The sequence below is a fragment of the Triturus cristatus genome, chromosome 2_1, assembly GCF_964204655.1.
Source record: "Triturus cristatus chromosome 2_1, aTriCri1.1, whole genome shotgun sequence".
Classification (NCBI taxonomy): domain Eukaryota; kingdom Metazoa; phylum Chordata; class Amphibia; order Caudata; family Salamandridae; genus Triturus; species Triturus cristatus.
The window spans coordinates 834,557,782-834,578,758 of record NC_140581.1 but is presented as its reverse complement, the minus strand read 5'-3'; the positions used below and the strand labels follow the sequence as shown (position 1 = coordinate 834,578,758).

Here is a 20,977-nt window from a genome sequence, read left to right as displayed (position 1 = left end):
TCAACAAAACCATCATCTGCATGAGGAGCTAAGCGATTGGTGATTTAGGTGAGCTGGGGGATATCTGGGGATGTTTGTGTTCAGGGGCCAGTCCCTGCTCATCCAAGTACTGACCACTGAACACCAAGGGACCCCCTTCTGCCTCATTTAATTCCCTACCATCGGCAAGGGTGCCAAATTTCAATCTGCCCAGGGCACCATTTTAGCAAATGCTGGCTCTGGATGGTAAGTTGTTAGTGTAACATGATGTAGCTGTATTGTTGAGAAGCTAGGTGAGCTGCTTCGTGGTGCCAGGAGTTGTCTCTTGCGTACAGTTATGTTCCGGGAACTCTTGGTAACTGGGATTAGGTTGATCGGGATCAGTGTAAAATTGGATGGATATCTCTTTTGTGTCCAAAAATGTTTTGCGGAAATAAATCAAACCATAAAGTACAGAAAGGCATTTACATCTTACAAGTACTTCAATCCATAACAGGTATTTAGCCAGGATTAGAAGGTTAACAAATCTTGAAATGATTAAGTGGTATGTTACTAGGCAAAGAGCAGATGATGAATGCCCAGTGTTCAAGGTCATCTGGTCCTTGGCTGCAGTGTTGCAGCAAAGTTTCCTCTCGATGTGAATCTGCACTGATGTAGGTCATACCATGGAGTCATCATCTGTCATGGGCGTATGTTGATTGGCTGTTGTATCCTTCTCTTGATGAAAAAGGGGTCGCAGTGTAGGCTTCAAAATTATTGCGATGAGTGGGTATTAGGTGTTTGGACGAGACTTACTGTGAGCCTAGAGTTTAATGGTGGACATATTGACTATGATAGGTAGGTGGAAAGGGAAGAATGTGGGTATTGCGATGGAGGCCAGTAGAGTGGGAAAGGGCGGAGAGCCCGTGGGGGTCATGCCTGGTATTGTCAGGGAAGACACCAACATCAAAAGAGTGATTATCGAAGGTCATGTTCAGACGTGCCAGTTTGAAGTCCAACATGAGACCGTGTGGATGGGAGAAAGAGACTGCACCCCAAGACCCAAAATTGTGGCTCGCATCATTTGCCATTGCTGTTTACCCTTGTTAAGTTCCTGTACTTTACAGAGGTTGCCAAGACAAAGAGAATAAATCATTCCTTAGGCACAACAGAACGTAAAACATCTGGCAATAGACAGTAGGGCTAGCTACTGTTTACACACAATGTATATATTTGAACTTCACATACTATTGCTGCTCATGGTGGAGTTTAGTCTGATTTATGGTACGTGCTCAGGCCCGAATATTTAGAGCAGATTACTCAGATATAACTGTCTGGAACTTTAGACATTACAACTATCCCTTAAGATGTAGAAGGCAACATGTTTCCGCTTTTGCTAGCGGAGCTACACCTCCAGATTCATACTGGCAGGCTGGACGTCACTCTTCGCACAGTTACTAGGTAACGTCCACATGAATACAGGACAACTACTGCCCTTTGTTGGACCTCCACATATCCAGACACGCTCCATTTTTGGGTGACCAGATGTTCTGGTTTAGCGTATACGGACTTGGTTATTTAAATGCCCGCCCTCCTAGTCCAGACTGTTTCTTATGAAATGATTTATGTGAAAGTTAATTTAAGTATTTTGCAAGTTCACATGAACAACTGAAGCCATGTTACAGTAAACTCAAGAGGTGATTGTTTAGCGACCATTTTTGTGCAGTTTCAGGACACAGTGTTACAGAAGGAGCTGCAGACTCTTGAGCGGCCACTTATGTAATATGATTCGTATTGGCGTACATTTTGCACCATCGCGATCAGGGCATGGCTTGTTGTGTGCTGAACTTCCTTAGTGGCAGTCCAAGATATAGAATTGTTTGCTTAAATAGCGTGAACCCTACTCAGGCGGTAGAACACTTAGAAACATGGGCTGAGGGAGGCGAAGCTGAACCCAATAGGGGCCCGCGTTGAACGCCTCCTGGAGACGGGAACACCCCCACCCTCTGCAAGCCTGCCAAAAGGGGGCACACCGGATTGGTCGCCCCCCAAACTAGCCGCTAGCCGCCCAATCCGAGTGGGAGGGGGAAAGCGGCCTGGGGGTCGCCAGAAAGTATGGATCGTGGGGCACTCTTACATAACCCGGGAACAACAGTAGGCAGCGACATGGCGAGAATTCAGAGGTATTTGGCTCCGTAACATGAAGGTGACTTGGCTGGGTCAATCTGGGATGAAGTGGGACCAGCTGCTTCTCGCGGTGCTTCGGCAGGGCGAGGGGCCGGACACGGGGGTGGTTCATCTGCAGGTAATGACCTAGCAGTCACAGGGAGGAGAAGTCTCTTGGAAAAAATGGTCACGGACCTTGCATTACTGGCTAAGTTAATCCGCCCGGCAGAGGTAATATGGTTGGAAATAATAGTGCACAGGACATGGAGAGGGGCCATAAACCAGGGTACGATTGAAAAGTCCAGACGCGAATTGAACCTGGCAAAGATATGCAGGGCCAATAGTTAGGGCTTTGTGAGACACGGTCTGATTAACCTGAGGTCCCCATGTTACCACTTGGAAGATGGGGTGCACCTGATGGGGTAGGCATGGACATGTTCATACTTAACATAGTGGGAGTCCTGGAACAGCTGGGTTTCTCTTGAGCAATGGCGAGGATGGCGGCAAAGGGGGGAGCTGCCCCAGATCGTTAAACCGTAGGCAGCATGGCAGAAGAAACCCAGAAAAAGATTCAAACGGGGAAATTACTATAGGTAGATGAGCTGTTCACACAGTGTCCTTGGGGTGCCTCACGGCAGGGCCAAAGAGTGAGGGAATGACAGCACACAGCCACAGACATAGTAGATGATATGCTCGCACAGGGTCCTTGGGATGCCACACGACAGGGACACTGAGGAGCAGGCGAGTGGCCAGCAAGGGTCCAGGGCAGACAAAACCGCACTTGCAGCCCAGGCCGATCCTAACGGACGCCCACAAATTCGGTAGCAAGGGAAGCCTGGAACAGCAAACACGGAGGCCTTGATTAAAGGGGCACCTCGAGCAAAGCTAGTGCTGTCAGAAAAAGAGCAACGCCAAACTTGGAGAACAATGCATGATGTAAAAAATGACATGGATGTTTATGAATGATCAACCAAAAGTTGTGAGATGTATAAACTATGTTTTGATAAATTGCGGCCTTTCTATGCACCATATCATGTCGTCACTGTAATGATTGATGGGGAAAGGGACGTCGTTGGACAGGGTGCTAAGAAGGGGGGTGGGGGGAGGGGGGGGGAGAGACTCGCCCCTGGGAGGGGTTTCATCAAATACGGACATTTTTAGATTGTTTATATTTAACTTTTAAACTCTTAGCCCATCCAATCCGACTCTCACTAAATTTAAACATTCCTGCCAAGTAACGAAAATATGACGGATGCTAATCTAAAGCAGATGGCTTCAAATTGTGGTGCGTACCTGAATTGATGTCAGTGGAAGCACCATGCTCTTGCCAAGTGGAAAAAAACTATTGTGCACCTGAGAAGCACAAACAACATGCTGAAAAAAGCACTGTGAATTTAGTGAAAGAAAAGAGTGGAGGAGAGCCAGTCTGTAATGGGTAAATAGTAATTCTTTTGTCAGCCAAGTCCTGGCTGGCTGTTGTTGTTGAGGGGGTCCCCCAAGTAACCCCCATATCTCACGCCCCTCATTTCTGATAAACAGTCAAACCGTAAACAGTTTCAGGGTGAAAGGTCCGCCAATGGTATGATACCAATCATGTATTGTTCTACCCTGTTAACCACTGGCAATGCTAAGAGGTTTGGCATATAGCTGAAAGTTCACCTTCAGTCAGTGTTGACTTCATGCACTCTGTGACACATCCGTGCCCTCATCCCTCCTTTCATCCACTCACGGACTCATTCTGGCTTTCACCCACTTACCCATCCACACAAAAACCGACACAAAAATGTATATGGAAAAATAGATTAAAAGTAGGAAAAAGAAAACCTACTGAATTCTAAAATTTGGCATATGCTTGCAATACAAACATAAAATTAAACATAGTAGTAGGTGGTTGTCTTGCAATGGAATTATACATATTGTAATGATTTAAAGAAACTACATAGCTGCTACTTTTAAAAGCAAATTGTTTGCTGTTTTGGAGCAGCAAATACAGTAATTATGCACAAGAACATTCAACAATGGCCACTCAGTAAATATTTTGTTGGGTGGTCATCTCCGAATGCTAAAGTGCATAGTATATCACTGTTTTACTGTTCCAAGATAGTGAACATAATACTTCCAAACAAAGTGGCCATCGTGGAATGAAAAAATTATGCATTAAGGGCGTTTTGGACAGGAAGGTCCTCTGCATGGTATGAGCGTGTTCCTCCTGAACTGAGCGCCCAACTATACTGTTGTCTGGATCCTTAATGCCAAGTTTTTTGTCATTTGTAAACACGTATCCAGTGTGTGCGCCATGACATAGGCCTGTCTCACGGATTGCGATCTGTTTGGATTGGGAGTGACACCCAAAGGGCTACCCTCCTTGTGGTGAAAGGCCACTGCCTTTGCCTAGAGTTAAGCAGCACGACAGTGCAGTGATCAGTAGGAGTGAGCAGGTCCTTTACACCCTGTGTCACTGGCGTGAAGACTACAGGCTCACTCCCCTTTTTAAAAGTTCTGCTACTGTGTGCACATCAGGTAGATGTGGAGTGCTGCACAGTGCAGGAGTAGCAACTCTGAGCTGGATGTATGTGTGTCTCTGGGAAGGGTACAGTACAGGGATAGTGCAGGATATGTGTGGTTAGTGCATGTACTGGATGTATGTATGCCTCTGATGAATAGGTTACATGAGAGATGGTGTCCGTGCATCCTAAAACCATGTGCTGGGTGTATGTGTGCTTTCGTGAAATACTATACTTGCAGGGTGAAGTGTTATGCAGTGTGCTTTTTGGGAGTATTTGTGCTGGCAAGGTGTATTTTTGCAAGTAGCACACCCTGGTAGAATAGAGAAAAGCTGCCATACTGAACAGTGCCCGCAGACTCTGAATGTATGTGTGTCTGTAGTGGCACATTGCAAGGAGGTAACTGTACTGGAGAGTATGTGTGCTGTGAAAGTACCCGGAGTGCAAGTGTGCCAGCATAGGTACATTAAATGTGAGCCATTTTGGGAAGCCCAGGTCTGCCTGGTGAAGACATGGAGAGTAGAGAACCCCCCCCCCCACCCACCCTGCCCAGGCAGATGTGTGTATTGCTGCATTCCTGCGAGCGGGCGGGACACACACTGGAGGAAAGGAGGAAGAGACTCCCTCTTTACTACAAAACGTTGATCTTGATTCAGTGATAAATCAAAAAGAATTTGCCTGGACACATCTCAGGAAGCAGATGGGGCTGATAAGGGAATCCTAAAGAGCAGGGCTGGGATTAACCCTTTGGTGCACACATCACTGTAGCTGACATCCCAGTGTGAACTCTGGTCACTCCCATGAACAGTGTGGTGGAACAATCGGCTTCGGAGTCTTGCCTGGTGTGACCGATATCCTTTCAAGGTAAAAGAAGAAAGAGAAGTGTACACTTCAAAATAAGTAGAACACCAACATAAAACTTAAGACTCAGACCCTAAATCACATTTTAGAGTCTTGAAATGGACTATAAGAAAAGGGAGGTTACGACCCCAAACTTTGTCATCTTGCAGGCAGCAAGACGGGCTGTGTGAGAAGGGGAAGCTCTGCAAGACTCGTACCCTTGACCAAGACGGGGGGGGGGCAAAGGCCTGCTAGTCTCCCTGCTGGGTGAGGGGACATCACAGAGGGAACCAAGACCTCCTGCCTTGGAGCCTAGTGCACCAGCCACTGCCTGTTTGTCAAGACCAGTGTTCCCTGAGGACTCTCTGACCGAGGTGTGGAGTTCGGCTGCGAACCGATGAAATAGTTGCCCATGTTTTAGAATGGTCCGGCCACCACCCATGCCAGGAGTTGGCTTCCGTCATCCGAGTCATGTAAGGCATGCCGTACGGGAAGGGCCAGGCCCACTCCCCCTCAGTGCGGTGACCCCGTATGCCAGAGGGGGACTCCATTTAATTTATTGGACCAAGAGCGTTGAGACATGTGTCCTCTATCAGTGACCCCGTATGTCAGGAGCGGCCGCCGTGGTAAGGGTGCTCGCACTGGAAGAGTCTGCACCAAGGCAGACAATATTGTGGCAACCCTGTATGCCAGGAGGGGCTGCTGATACTACTGTGGGTGGGAAAGGGATTTGCCAGACAACTAGAGTCCCAACCTCAAAGGGATTGTGTTATTGCTCGTGAATGTTATTCCTATGAATGTATAGAGTTAGAAATAAAATGCTTATTTTTCTTATAAAAGTAAGTATTGGACTGGACGTTGATTTATTGTTCGTACTGTTTGCACTTTGTTATGAGTCGTGTTCACTTACAAGTATCTACCCCCTCCCTCCCCTCGGAAACGCATTTGTCTGCTCGTCCACAACTACCACTGAGACTTAAAAACAGATGGGCTACTTGACCCTGCAGCTCAGGATCCATAGTAGGTTGGGCCCTGGGACACCAGGAGTAAAAGGCCTCAACTACTATGATTGAGGCCAGTAGTCCCTGCGTGCCTCATCGCCCTCTGAAAGGGGTTGTGACAACGGGCAAAACAATTCCAAGATGACTACCCAGTTTAGAAATAGTGACCAGGCAGGATGCGGCACACTACGAATAAAATAAATTAAATGAGCGGCAGGCAAGCTGCCTGGTAGGACTGTCTAGGGAGGAAAAGATGAAAAGTAATTACAGGAGACCTATATATGGAAACACAGAAAACTAAGACTGGGTAACAGGTCAGACACTAAAGTGCACTTATTTTTAGGCAGATGTGTACATGCTCAGGCAAAATGCATTTATTGAGAGTACAAAAGAGCTGGTGGCAGACATGGGCTCACCCATTGCATATTCTTCATGCTATGATCGGGAGAAGCTGAATCTGAATGGCACTCGAACAGACAGAAAAGGGCTGACCCAAAGGCTCCCTATGTAAGTATATGTATGTAGGACTTTTCTTAGATTTTAATTACAAGGGCCTGGCAGACAACAACTGCTGCCAGGCCCTACGAAGAGTCTAGCAAGCATTACCAGGGTATTTTGTCTACCCCAGGGTTTGTCAAAGGAAGTTAGCTACTTCCAAATCTTTGCTTACTATAATAACCTGTGAGAGTCCATGTCACAGAAAACCTGTCTACATGCATTTACAGAGTGTAATATCGTTCCATCCTTAAATTCCTATTGGCTTTAACATTTGGCTTTCATAATAAACAAGTCAAGCCTGCTGCTTTTGTTGAACGCAAAGGATGACATGCACCCTCCTTGACCCTGCTCACCCACAGTTTCATGAGCCGCCATTTACACTAATATACTGCTCCTACCTTTCAGTACACTTGCCATGACTGACTGACTGCAGGCCGGGTGTCACCACACCGGGCACACTCCATGGGTGCCCTGTCGTCCCCAGCAGGTGCACACATGGGGCATTTTGTATCTAGTAACTGTGGGGAGACGGGGCCACATGTCTCGCCCCCAAACACCTAACCTACCTCAATGGGGAGATTAGGGGATAGTTATAGGCTGCACATACTCCTAAACCCAGACATGCCACAGCACACTAGGTGGCGCTGAACGTGGATACTACCCTACCTGTCTACATGGGGTCCAGGTGTTGTGAATGTGCGGGAAAAGGGCCCACCCACCTGGCAATTGAGTTGGGAACATTAAGCAGTACTCGCCGTGTTCCAGGCGTGCTACTACAATACTGTTGAGATGCCACTGTCAATGTTTTAGTTGGCAAGCAATGACCCACGTGTTTTTGTATCTGTGCTGAAAATCTCAATAAAAGAATTGTGAAAAAATAAAGCCTCCTGTCTTTGTTGTGGTTTCTTATAATAAACATATTGGATTTATAGCATCTGACATAACTTTTTGTAATGAGCCAGTCTGACTATACCTTCTATCATTAGCTCATCGCCAAAACGAACTCAGGCCTACTAGATTGAGCACAAGCTTTCCTACAACATAACTGTCAAGGTATGCAGTCATGAACGTAGAACTACGGACAAAATTAGAGTTGATGAAAGAATCTTCAGTCCCTCCTAAGAGGGCATGACAAGAATTTTGACAGTGCAGATCTTCCGCTCTTAGTGTTTGTCATGGAGGTAACCAACACGAGAGGCCTTGCCTGTTTTAGCAATCTATGAGACACCATGGGATGGAATACCTATGTAAAGGCGTTTACACAGTGCATTAAGAATCCACCTCTAAAGACCCAGTAGCATTCATTAATGCATTTCACAAGAAGGCAGGCCTGCTGCCGTTCTTCATAATAAACAGATCAGACCTTTGACATCTTGTTTAACATGAACTAATCAAGCTTCTAGCCTTCAGCATTGGCTTGTCTCCATAACCACCTGAGGTCTCCAGCATTGCATGTAAGCTAGCAACCATCAGGCCCACAGTCATAACATATAAATATATGCAAAGTTATAGCTGGCAAACAACAAAAGGTTGGCATTGCAAATCTTCAATTCTGAGTCTTTGCCACAGGTGTAACCCACACCATAATCTTTGTTTACTACAGTAATATGTGAGATTCCATGTAAGAAAATATAAATTTACAATCTTTAACAAAATATAATGTTAACGCCCTTAAAAGCCTGTTGACTTTAACAAACTCGTTTCATAATAAATTGGTCAGGCTTACTGCCTTTGTTGTAAATTTTAATAATAAACATTTCATTCTTGTGGCATCTGGCATAAATGTTCCCAAATAACCAATCCGTCCTATTGCATTTATCATGGGCTCGTCGCCATGAGGCAACCCTCAGGCACACTGTTAGAAAATATGAATAGAAAATATGAATAGACACAACTTAATAGTATGTAAATCAATATTCTACTCCTAACAGGATTATCTAGAATTACTAAACTGCAAATCTTTTATTCATAGGTTTTCTAATGCAAGGAAACCAGAGGGGGAAATAAACACCAAACCCCTTGCTTATTACAGTGATTTGTGAAACTCTGTGTAACTCAATGCAAGTCTACAGGCTTTAACACATATAATAACAATCCATCCCGAAATCCCTATTGCTTAACATATGATTTTCACAATAAATAAATCAGATCTACTGCATTTGTCTAAAATTGTTCACAATACCAGATTGGACCAATAGCGCTGACGTAACTTTTTCAAGTGAACCAGTCAGGCCTATAGACTTTATCACTGGTGTGTCACTATAACCAACTCAGTCTATTTGTATCTCGCATTAGCTTTCCCATAAGGCAATTATCAGTATACAGTCATTAAGGTACAAAGTAGTACACAATTACAATTTACAAAACAATCTACAACCCTTCCTAAAAAAGCACAGCAAGGATTCCTAGAGTGCACGGCTTCTAACCCGAAGATTTGCCACAAGGAGCACCCAACACCAAACTGAATGCCTACCGTGGTACTGAAATACCTGTCACAAAGCTTTAACACTGTGTAATAACCGTCAACCCTTAAAGGCCTATTGACTTTAACACATGCTTTTCACAATAAAGAAGTCAGGAGGACTGCCTTTGTGGTAGCTTCGCACAATAAAGGGATCAGAACTAGAGCTTTGGTCGACGGCATGTCACCATAAACAACTCAGTCCTGCTGTATTGAGCATAAGCTTTCCCACAAGGCAAAAAGTGCAAAACAAGTAATTTTCTAAACTTTAGACCAATCAAATCTTTACTTAAACTAATAAGCATTTGGACAGAGTCAAAGCCCTTCTCTCAGTAGTGATTCTTAACACTCTTTTTCTGTTCACCACATAAGGTCCGGCAACAGCTTTACTGTCAAGTCAGACCTAAAAAGCATGTAAGTGAACTTAACTGAAATGTTCGAATTATCAAATAGATTTACAGTTACCAAGTGGTCCCGTTTATTGTGAAACATCTCCAGCCAGTCCCTGCTATTTAAGCCAACAAAGCATTTCCTTTTTGGGGACTTGTAGTTTTGGAATTAATATTGTAAGGATGCGCTGAGAACATTCAGCTTGCAAAGAGCTTTTGGCTGCAAAGCTAGAACTGGCTGCCAGCTGGATGTGATGATGTGAAATAATAAAAGCCAATATTGAAGATCAGATTTTGTCATTGTTTCTTTTGCGCTCTGTAAAATCCATTACATGTTTTGGCTTCTTTGCTTGTAATTTTTTTTAATTTACATATTGGATTTATTATGTCAAAACAATAGGATAGACCGTTGCTTTTGGACAGTACTTTTAATATGTCCGTCTGGGCCGCAGTCGGACTTGACAGCAGTGTTTAACACACTGGACATATAGAATAATTGTGAGAAAATGTTTTTATGATCTTGAGGACCCTGATCAAATTATTGTTAAACACACTTTTTAATGCTGTACACGTCTCCTATAGCTAAAGTGCTAGTCATATTTGGCCAGCAAGGATTGCTGACTTTCCTTGCACTTGTAACCTCTGAGATGAGGTGATAGTTTCAGTTCCAAAGTATTTTCCAAAAGGTTTGAGTGCTTTGCTGGGTCTTTTGAATATACTCTGAACTGCTTAGGTGTCACATAGTGTGATCTACACATAAGATCTTATTTTACAATATACCCTTCCTTAGATCTCTAGCTTTAGTCTGTGCTCTTTTCAAACTAGCGACTAGACTTCACTCGCCCCAGATATGACCGACCTTCGACAAAGCATGCACATAGGCCTCTGGCATGGACACACGGCAAGGGCATTAATCCGCCATATCAACTGCACTGAGGAGAATGAGCAAATCCATCAGGTTTGTATTGTTCAGGGCTAAAGTGAGTGTTTAATGAGAGTGATGGCTGGACTGAAATATTCTGGATATTCTCTTTGGCATGTTTTAACCAGGTTATATGTTTATGCCCTATTGAGAGGAGCACTTTTGCCTCCCTGACTTTGCTACCAATGCTTGTATTAATTGTCGTCAATCTCTTTTGATAGGATGGAAAGACCGCTGAGGATCTTGCGAAAGCTGAACAACATGAGCATGTAATAAGTCTGCTTGCAAGGCTCCGGAAGGTAGGATTGCATGTTGTCGTAAAATTTACATTTTAGATGTAGATTCCTTGATACCAGATCCACATAGCATGTTAAAGGTAGGCCAACTGTTGAAAATGTATCTCCACTCATCACCGGTCCTTAGACTCTACTTCACCCAAGAGCGACACTCCTCACTCGGATTAACCTCTGTGATAGGTCTCTGGGGATTCAACAAACCTCCACAAATAGGATCCCGGGAATTTTTCATGTGACTAAGTTCATCAGGAATTGGCAAAGCCAGTAGGTCTGGCTGTGGCTACCAACCTTTTGACTTTATCAATCGTCGTTTTATGTTTTTTGCAAAACTTCATTGTTTTGAAAGATGCCATACCCTCATCAACCCCAAAAAAGCCTGGTCTAAAAGCAAATATATTTTTGGTCTCAGAAAGCACACATTGCCATAATAGTCCCTGGCACAGAGAGGATCTACTTTGTGCTGCTTGCTTGTGAAAGAGCAGAAAGCTGCCATGCACATTGAAGGTAGCTATTGGCTGAAATGGGCTGACCCGTGGTCCCACACTGTATGCTGTAGTGGGCAGAAGAAAAATAACAAACCAATGGATAAGGCTGAAAAGCCCTATGAGTAAATAGGTTATACATATAATTTTGGTGAAACCAAAAAGTCTTGGCTAACGCCAGACATAAAAATAGGACTCCTTGCATTGCTCTGCTGCTCAAAGATTTGGACATGATGCTTTATAGGCTGCCCTATGCTGCAGCCAAGGGTTATATGCCTGGGTATAATCTGAATATTTTCCAGATGCTCAGAGGAGTGTATCCTTACAGTCAGTATCTCCTTATGCGCTGTATATAAGGATCCATGGGAACCTACGGGAAAGGTAGGAGTCTGTTTAAAACAGTGCTGCATTTGGCCCTTTTGACCTTTACATGCAGCCCCTGGTCAAAAGCAGAACTGCGCTGTTGTTTACTTAACTCAGCACTAACATTAAAAAGATGATAAATTACCGGGCAAGCATTCATTTAAATTAAATAATAAATGAAGTTAAAGAAAGAAAGTAACAAGGGCGTCTTCACCGCTTACCTTTGGGAATACATTCACTTTTTAAGACATCTTGCATCATACCAAGACAAAGCATCTAACTAGATCTGCTTCTGGTGGGGTAATGTATGTATCAATTCAACTTACAATAAACCCTCTCTTATTGTACTGGCGGTGTCTGGTTATTTCTACGTGCCAATATGCATCACAACAGCCTGTTAAACAATCTGGCCCTATGACTCATATTTTTGTTGCACATAGTGTTGCTTTTGAAGCATGTCTGTGCCCTGCACTCTCCCATTTCATATTTAAGATAAAAGCCTGGTTTCCTGAAGACCCCACTGGTCTTTGAAAAATCCATGAGAGAAGTTACCGGTCTATATCTGACGACATTGACATCTAAACAGAGCTCCGATTGGGCCATTTCTTTTGTGTTTTTTTTTATATTAAAAAAGATGTAGGCAAGCTTGAACAATACACACGAGGTAGCACATGGGTGGAAGTACCTGATGATTACTTCTTACACACAGTGTAACGCTGTTGTATATTAAAGAAGTTTGGCGAGTAGCTTTTCACTATCAAGCCCAAACCGATTGCCACTTTCAAGGAGGAGGAAGAGGAGCAGACTATGTAAGAGGGCATTGGCTAATCTGGAATTGCATGAGGTAAAGAGGGAGCACAGGTACAAGGGATGGAGCATGCACTAGGCGGGGTATAAGGTACAAGAAGGGAGGATGCATGGGGGAAAGGCAAGAGAAGGGTTAACATAGAGCACCGACCTGGGAGATAGTGGTAGATGAGAGTGGAAACCACAGACATGATGCATTCAAAGAGGTGTTTTGGAAGACACAAGCACATTGAGGCTGTCAGCACACAGTGTAAGGGCACACTCGCCACCCATTAGAGGACCAAATCTGTAACACAGACTTGATGCAGCCCATGCAGTTGCAGTGCAATATTCCCTAGCACATACATAATTATTCCAGCATAGGAGCTGTGGTGGGCTGGCCAGAGCAAAATATAGAGGATTGTACGCATTGTCCAGAATGTGTGCGCACAGCTCGGATTGCTATGAGCTGATGATGGCTTCTCCACTTCTCTTAGGTGCAGCATGCTGTGCACTTGTTTTGCTTGGCGGGTGCATTGTGCCCCCTCACAGATAGCGCAAGGGCACCCCGTGTGCAGTACCGGGCCATTCATCTTTCTAAGCGCTCCTCATTCTGTAACATCAGGCCAACAGACACCACTTGGTTGGTCTCTGGAATTTCCACTCGTACCTACAATTTTTTTCTAGGTTTGTGAAGCTTTTGAAAAGACGGTGACTGGGGTGCTTTGGTCTGAAATTAGTGCTTCCGCCTAAACTTTCCGAAGTGAAGTTGTGGTCTGAATGAATGTTCTCGCTGTAAAGCAGACTGGTAAAAAGAATATCAAATGAGAGCTGGGCCATCAGAGGACACCTGCCTCTGACCAATTCACAATGCATCTGATGCCCCCTACTGGCTTCAGGCCTAAAGTGCAGCTAGTTTCATTGTATCGTCTACTTGATCATACTCTGCGCCTGTGAGACTGGGCGGGGTCACCCTCAGTTTTGCACTAACAAGCTAAATTTGCCTTCCCTTTTCCATTATTGTAGGACCCCTAACACCTAAACAAATGTGAGGATAACCCTGCCTTTTGTTCTGAACATTTAAAAGCACCATCCTTTATTTATTTTAAAAGGAAAAAGACACATAAATATGTGGTGTGAATTGCCAATGATCACACAGTGTGTTCGTTGTGAAGCTGGAATTTGAGATTATGAGGCAAGGGTGTTACTGTCTGATACCACGCCTCGCTAAAGTGCAGACTGGCCTGCAGGCAGTCTCATGGTGGGGCAGCTGCTTAGAGTGATGTCTGGTCTGCAGGTGGGGCTGCTACTGAAGTGGTGACTGGACTACCAGCTCGTATGCTGCTGAAGTGCAGGCTTGGCTTTACAAGGTTTGTTGTTATAGTGCTGGAAAAGCTACTGCTGGTCTGTAGACGAGGCCACTGTTTAATTGCTGATTGGTCTGCCGGGCGGGATTCCCTTGAAGTTCTGGCTACGTTTCTTGTAGGCACCTGGTAAAGTGGAGGGGTGAAAGCAGGAATGCTATCGCTGCAGAGCTCAGATGGAAAGGCAGCATAGTAGCGGGGTGAGATATGACAACCAGCTATTATTTTATTAGCCCAGATTGTCTATTCTTGGTTCTTCGAATTAAATGCTTTTTTTGTCTACCACTGTCAGTTTGAACGATTTTTTTCATGCTGCATATTCATTAGGAAAAAAACCCCAGAAGCTGTAACCTCCCCTGCTGCTGTGTTTTTGTCCCTTTCCATATGGAGCAGGGTGTAATATACGGCTCCTTTATGTAGGTTCTGTTCCTCATTGCTCTCTCCTTGAGGTAAATTCCTCTCTCTACCCTCCATGTTCCCATGCGTCAGCGCGCTCTACCTTGGGCGCGGGTCTCCGAACGTTGGGAATGGAATCTTGGGGAGGGAATCCGTTATCGAGTGATTAAAGGAACTAGCAGCAGGCGTTCAACGACGGGATTACGTGTGCGGTGGTCAATACATTTATGCCGTGTACTCTTCATACATTTGTCGTCATTACACATGGGTATGGACTGTAAGGCTGCCCGGGGGGGGGGGTTGCGCAGCGGCCCGCCCCTTTGAGGGCGGCCGCCTTAGTGCCACAGGAAGGCACAGGGGTGGGAGGTCGTGTCCCTGGGATGGACCAAGGGAGACCCCAGCAGATAGCTGCTTCCGGCGGGGAGGAGCCAGGGGGGTACATATTCTGTCTCCGCCCCCTCCTCGCCCTCTTGTCCGCTCGTTCGCCTTCTGGTTCTCGCCGTCTCGCCTGTGGTCGCCGGAGTCTACACCGCGGACATCGAGGTTAGTTTGCACCCCTACTCCCCATCTCCATTGTTGCGGTGATCCTATCGCAGTATGGGTCGAGTCCTCCCACTATCATGTGCGGGGGGTTGGGGCAGACAGCGCGGCAAAAAATGTTGAACTCCCAGCGGGCTCTCGGTAATCAGCTACGCCGCTCTAGAAGGGCCTAGCTGCACATCTCGGATGTGGTGCGTCGGCTTAACCGGACGACTCCCGTTGGGTATTTAGGGTCCCCTCGGCGCAGAAGGCGGCGCGCGGCAACTGCTGCTCGGCACATCTGCCGTTTACTCACTCGAGTCTCGAGGGCAAGTCCTCACCCGGGAGCTGGGGATTATCACGCCCCCCCCCCCCCCCCAGCTTTCCATGGCAAACCCAGAGCCCGGTCATGCTTTGAATCTGGATTGCAGAGCAGTGCCTTTGCTAGTGGCAAAAGCCTTGGGTGCGGGGTTCGGGCAGCTAGTTAAGGCCTGGGCGAGCACATCGTCCCGCCCCCCCCCCGCACTAGGGGGGATGGGCCTGGGTGTGGGCCGGCGGCTCAACTTGCCGAGTTCGGTGCCAGGGCGCGTCCACATCTTTGGGAGCCGGGGCTTAAGCACGCACACACCCGTGTCAGACTCATGATTGTTTCCCGATGCCCACGTATAGCGCTCCAATCATGTGTAATGCTTTCATGGGCTTAGGTGCAGCGCTCCGATCTTGAGCAATAGTAATTATGCGGTGTTGAAATATAAGGCCCAACCCTGTGCAATGTTTCACGGGTGCTCAGAGGGACTTGCATATTGTAAAAGGGGGGGATCCGGTGGCCTTTTGAGAATAGTTGACTGGGGAAACGGGAGACTCGAGTTCTAATCCCGACTTCACCACTTCACAGGCAGTGTGGTCCGGGGTGAATCATTCATCTTAATGTGCCCCGGTACAACTTCACGGGGCGCATGTACAGCGCTCCATCTCCGGCACTGCTACGGTGCTCATGTATAGCGTCACACGACCGTTCCTGAGGGTCATTGTTCCCGAGGAGGAGAGGGGGGGGGGGGTCAGCGAGTTCCTCGCGGGCTCCCTCTGGGGCGAATCAGAGCTTTCTGGGAGGACGGGACAGGGGGCAGCGGGTTCCTCGCGGGCTTCCCCTGGGGTTAAGTCTCTGGTCCAGGGGCAGGGCAGGGAGTCCGGCTCAGCAATGTTTCCGATGTGCTGGGGCGCAGCGCCCGGACTGCAGGCAGACAAGCAGGCACCGCAGTGGGGGACCGCAACGGCCTGAACGAGGTAGCTACGCTGCCGGAGGTTGCAAGTCAGAAATTATGTTCCACTGCATCCAGTGGGCTCTGGGTGCGATGTGCGTTCCCTGCTAGTAGAAGCACAGTGTGCCTTTAGTGAGCACAGTGTGCCTTTAGTGAGGCCATTGTGTCGAGTTATGTTAGCAGGCATGAGCACGAGCCCTGGCTGCCTAACAGCCAGGCTGCCGTCTTTGGTGCTGGAAACCAGGGCTCGAGCCTCGAGGTTGCGTCCTCACCCGTGATTCTAGGCAAATCTTTCCTTCGCCACTTGGCCCCAAATGGCATGTCAGAAGTAGACATGCACAAGCACACCTCACCTGAGATGGAGAACCAACAGTAGATTATAATATGCCACATTTAGGCGGTGAACATGTAATTCCATAGCATGTGACGTGTGTGAACTGTCCCCTAACATATATGAAAGTAGTTCACACGATGACCCAAAAAAAAAAAAAAAAAAAAAAAAAAAAAAAAAATGAAAAACGCTGTACAATGACGCCGATGTGGCAGGGGGGGGATGACTGAGGGAGTCTCAGCCCTTACTTGTAGAGATGAGTGCGTCGCATTGGGCCTGTCAAATGTATGCTCCTTTGGCACCATATTGCAATCCAAATCGCCTCACTGCCGCCTCTGGGGCAGGAACCAGGGTTCGAGCCTCGTGGGCGTCCACTTTCTGTGATTTACGACATATCACTTACCTCCCCGTTCATGAATTGTGATGTACGGCTATGTAAGCCCTCCAATACCTCCGGTATCATGTAACTCATTGGCTGTTACCATGAGCCACATTTCGTGCAAGCCTGTCCACGGCCAACGCGCGCTGGCCTGCCTCCTCCACGGGCTGCTCTGTGGGGGAGCGTAGGGTGGCGGGGTAGATCAGGTTGTGCGGGCGGTACTCCGGCGGGAGCGGCTGGGGGCCTCCCTGGTTCGGGGGCCCGCACGACAGTCGCCTCTCCCGGTGGCGAGAGGAGGTTTATCTGAGACCCTCAATAGACGTGCTCTTGCACAGCGCTCCTATCCTGCGGGTCGAGTTTGCGCTATATGACACCCGTGGCTCGCTCCTTGCGACCACGGAGTCATGTTAGCATTCTCACAGTAGAGAGGACTGGCACTGTGAGGTCCGCATTGCCTCGTTTGCGGGGCGACGCTCACCTCGGCCTCCCTGGGTCGCCAGACATCCCGGGTTGATGGAGGCGCAATGTCGGCTGTGGGGGGTGTGGAGCGCCTCGTTTGTGCAGGGCCCTGAGGCTCAGGCTGCTTACTTTGGTGCAGGATACCAGGGCCCGAGCCTCGAGGTCGCGTCCACATCCTGTGATTCAGGGCAAATCACCTAATATCCCCGTGACTGAGCATGTAATGTAATTACGGTGCTCATGCACACCGCTCCTATCCTTCGGGCTGAGTTCGCGCTATATAACAGATGCCAATGTTAAGAGTACATTCATTCATTTCAGAATAGAGTATAGTATTTCTATTGGATATTGAATACGGCAGGAGGAGGGACTTAATTTTGGGTGCTTTCAGTCTTGTTACACTTTAGATGTGCATCACTTACAAGCCTTGTCCACTGTACGGGCACAATTAGGACATTTGGAACTACATGATTATCCTGCTAGGACATGCACTTCCCATAGATCACCCAGCTTACTATTTTCATTGATAGCTTGTTCCATCAGTAGTCCTCTCTTCCCTCAGGCCTCTCCAGTGGCGCATTTCTGGGCTAGGCCTTCACGTTGCTGCACTCACTTGGACACGAATGTAACCGATGATACCCAGATAGTCGGTCCTTGGGCCACACAGCACGCTCCGTGATGCTAAGGTTATTGTTATGTAATTCATGTGCGCAGCTGTGGTCGGGTCACCAGTGCCGCTGCGATTCCGCCAGCAGTCCGGCAGGTGCACAGGCCAGGTCACGTTCACCAATATATTTTGCTAGCGAAGTACCTTGAGCCGGGGGAAGACGGACAACTTCTATTAACTTATTGTAATGGTGCAAGGGAAGTGAATCTCACAGCTACGCTGGAACTGTGGCAGTAAGCGGGTTTCTATGAAATGCTTTGCCATGCCCGCTCATTACCTTTTAATCTACATACAGAGTGCAGTTCTTTTACGTGGCTCAGCAGCTCGGGCCGGTTGAGAGTAACCAGCAACCGTGCCTCAGAGGCAAGGTTCTCAGCATTGGGTGCGACTAGTCCCTCCAAATCAGGGTTCAAGGCCAAGCAGGGAGGGCAAGATCTCCTTACTATGAGGACCTTGTTACTTCCAGAGATGGTGCGATGCTGTTAAAAGTGATTGTGTCCAGAAAGGGCGTATTTAATATAGGGATGCATGACATGTGCTCAGTATTTATGGGTTAGGCAGTGGAACCGAGACCACAGTGTTTTGTTCATTGTAACTGAGACTGTGTGGCCTTGGCTTGTTCTTATTTGGGGGTCTGGGGCTCTGGTGGAGCGCAAGAGCAAGGAGTGGGGGCGGCTAGCTCTCGGTTGCCTGCAACTGAGCTATAATGTGGCTTCTCACCTTATGCAAATAGAAGCACTGATTAGCAATAGATGGGCTTGTTGTAGGTATTGCCTTTTGTAGTAAATGTAGGGATGCAATGACACGTGCCTGTATATCATGTAACTGGAGCTCATGTTTTACGTTTCAACTCCTTTACGTTCACATACATTTACATTTGTATAACTTGAGATGTATTTCTCAATGCGCGTTCGATTAACGCTAGGATTGTCGATCAGCTAGGCTTCTCAGTGAGCTGAACACCTAGTAGCTGCGCGGCGTGCTAGTGGCCGGTCTGACCCCTTACGCATTGCCTGAGCAACGCTGGGTAGTTGTGATGTTCTATGTTTACAGCACAGCAGGAGCTAAGTGTGGACCTAACTGATGGGGCCGCTTTGGTGAGTCCTGGTTAGAGTTACACAACTGTCCTGCTGTAGGGAGCAGTGAGTAGGCAGGGGGGGCCTATATGGGGCTTGGGAAGTTCACAGGACGGTGCGGTCATTGAAGGCCAAGGTGATTCACCAAGGAGGTGACAGAATATTATTTGCAGTAATACCAGTGAGCCGCGGCTGTCTTTCTATGTTGAAAACACTATCCCAGAATATTGAGGAAACACAATTCGCACTTGGCCAGAGTGCTCGTGCAGTACCAGCATGTGCGGGAACTTTGGATAACGGCGCAAGATAATTACTACTTAAGGTCCCGGCCAGTTTTTGGTCAATTACCAGCAGAAACTTTTGGAGGGAGGCGGTTGATTGGCCCTAGCATTGTTTGCCTTGTCTCTCGGCCAGTGATGTTCCTTTCTGGGTTTTGGTGAACACTTCATCCTTCGCTGGCGGTCGTAGAACGTAGATTATGTGTTGGATGTAGCATTTCATGTCCTGGGACACTGAGCGTTACGCCGGCTAGCAGTAGGAAGAAAGCTTCGTTAGTAAGGGAACCCCCTGGGTGAGGCGCGCACGGCTAGGATCTGAGGGCATCCAGCAAAGGCTTGCTTCCAAGGTTTGGGAAGTGGTTGAGGGGCCAAGCTGTGCGGCAGTGCACCATGTACCTAGGGCACGTACATCAGGCAGTGACATGTGAACTGGGACCATGTGTACTAGAATATGCAGGAGTGGTTCCCACCACGGTCGGTCAGATGGGAAGTTGTCATCTTGATTCTCACTGGATACCCTCACTCCACCACGCCTATTGTAAGCCGAGGACGCCTGTTGACGCTGTTAGACCTGCTATTAGTTAGTACCTCACTGCTGTGCCTTGGCCCGGTTTGTCTCGCATCAGGGCCAGCTTGGGGGTACCGGCGAGTTGTTTGCTCCTCGGCTGAAGCGGGCGCTGCTAGAACAGGGCAAGATTGATGAGGCCAGGCAGCATGACAAAGGTCTTTTCGGCACTGGCAGAATGGTGCAGGCGGCGAAGTAGTGCCATTACAGAACATGGATTTGTCAACATTCAGCTAGGAAATGATTAGCAGCAGGAAGGTATTAAACCAGGGTGAGCAATTGGTTTTGGTTTCGTGCTCAACAGGAGCAAGGGAATTGCATTCTGTCCCATCAGGGTACGGGGACCGTCTATAGCACCAGATACTGTAATGCTGCCATCTTCGCCCTGGGCTGGGGGGTCAATGTCTTCCAACTTTTACAGCCAGACTCTGAGCAGGCAAAGGCATACTTGCGATGGTGCAATGGGCACTCAGCAGTAGAGTTAGATGGGTCATCATACCCCGGTATGACGCAGTGATGAAACATAGGTTATGGCCTCACACGACCAGGCACTCGAGGGCAGCTGTGGCGGGGGTGTGCCAGTGCCAAGAGGGTGCGGGTTGGCTGAGTAGGGCTGCTGGCTTGGAGGGAGCACTACTCTGATCGCCACAAGGGCACGTTTGTTTCATAGAAGGCTGAATTGTTACTTTTATGGCATGGTGCCAGTTGCTTTAGTTATGCGCATGTTTCTTGGCAGTGTCAGAAACATTCAGAACGCAATGCTGGTGGTTAGCCTGTTGTCAGGCTGTTCTGAGGTATTTTAGCTCAGGCATGGCCAAGCATGGGTTATAGGCCGGTGGTCTGCCCTGGGATTCGTGTTAACAGGCAGGTGAAGCAGCAGAACTTGGAGGGGCTTGGGTTTGACCTCTGGGTACTGGGGCAGAGTCTGGTTGCTCACTTAGTAGCACGCCCTTGAGTTTGACGAAACAGGTACCTTTGCGAGCATCAGTACCGGGTAACTTCGCCCGCCCTCCAGCAC

General features: G+C 47.5%; 1 protein-coding gene across 1 annotated transcript in view; it reads left to right on the top strand.

Annotated features, from left to right (window-relative positions):
- Window positions 1-20,977, top strand: part of DAPK1 (death associated protein kinase 1) — a 568,454-nt gene that overhangs the window by 456,487 nt on the left and 90,990 nt on the right. Inside the window, exon 19 of the mRNA XM_085632914.1 lies at window positions 10,961-11,038. Coding sequence (XP_085489040.1) covers window positions 10,961-11,038 — 78 coding nt within the window. The remainder of the gene's footprint in view (window positions 1-10,960; window positions 11,039-20,977) is intronic.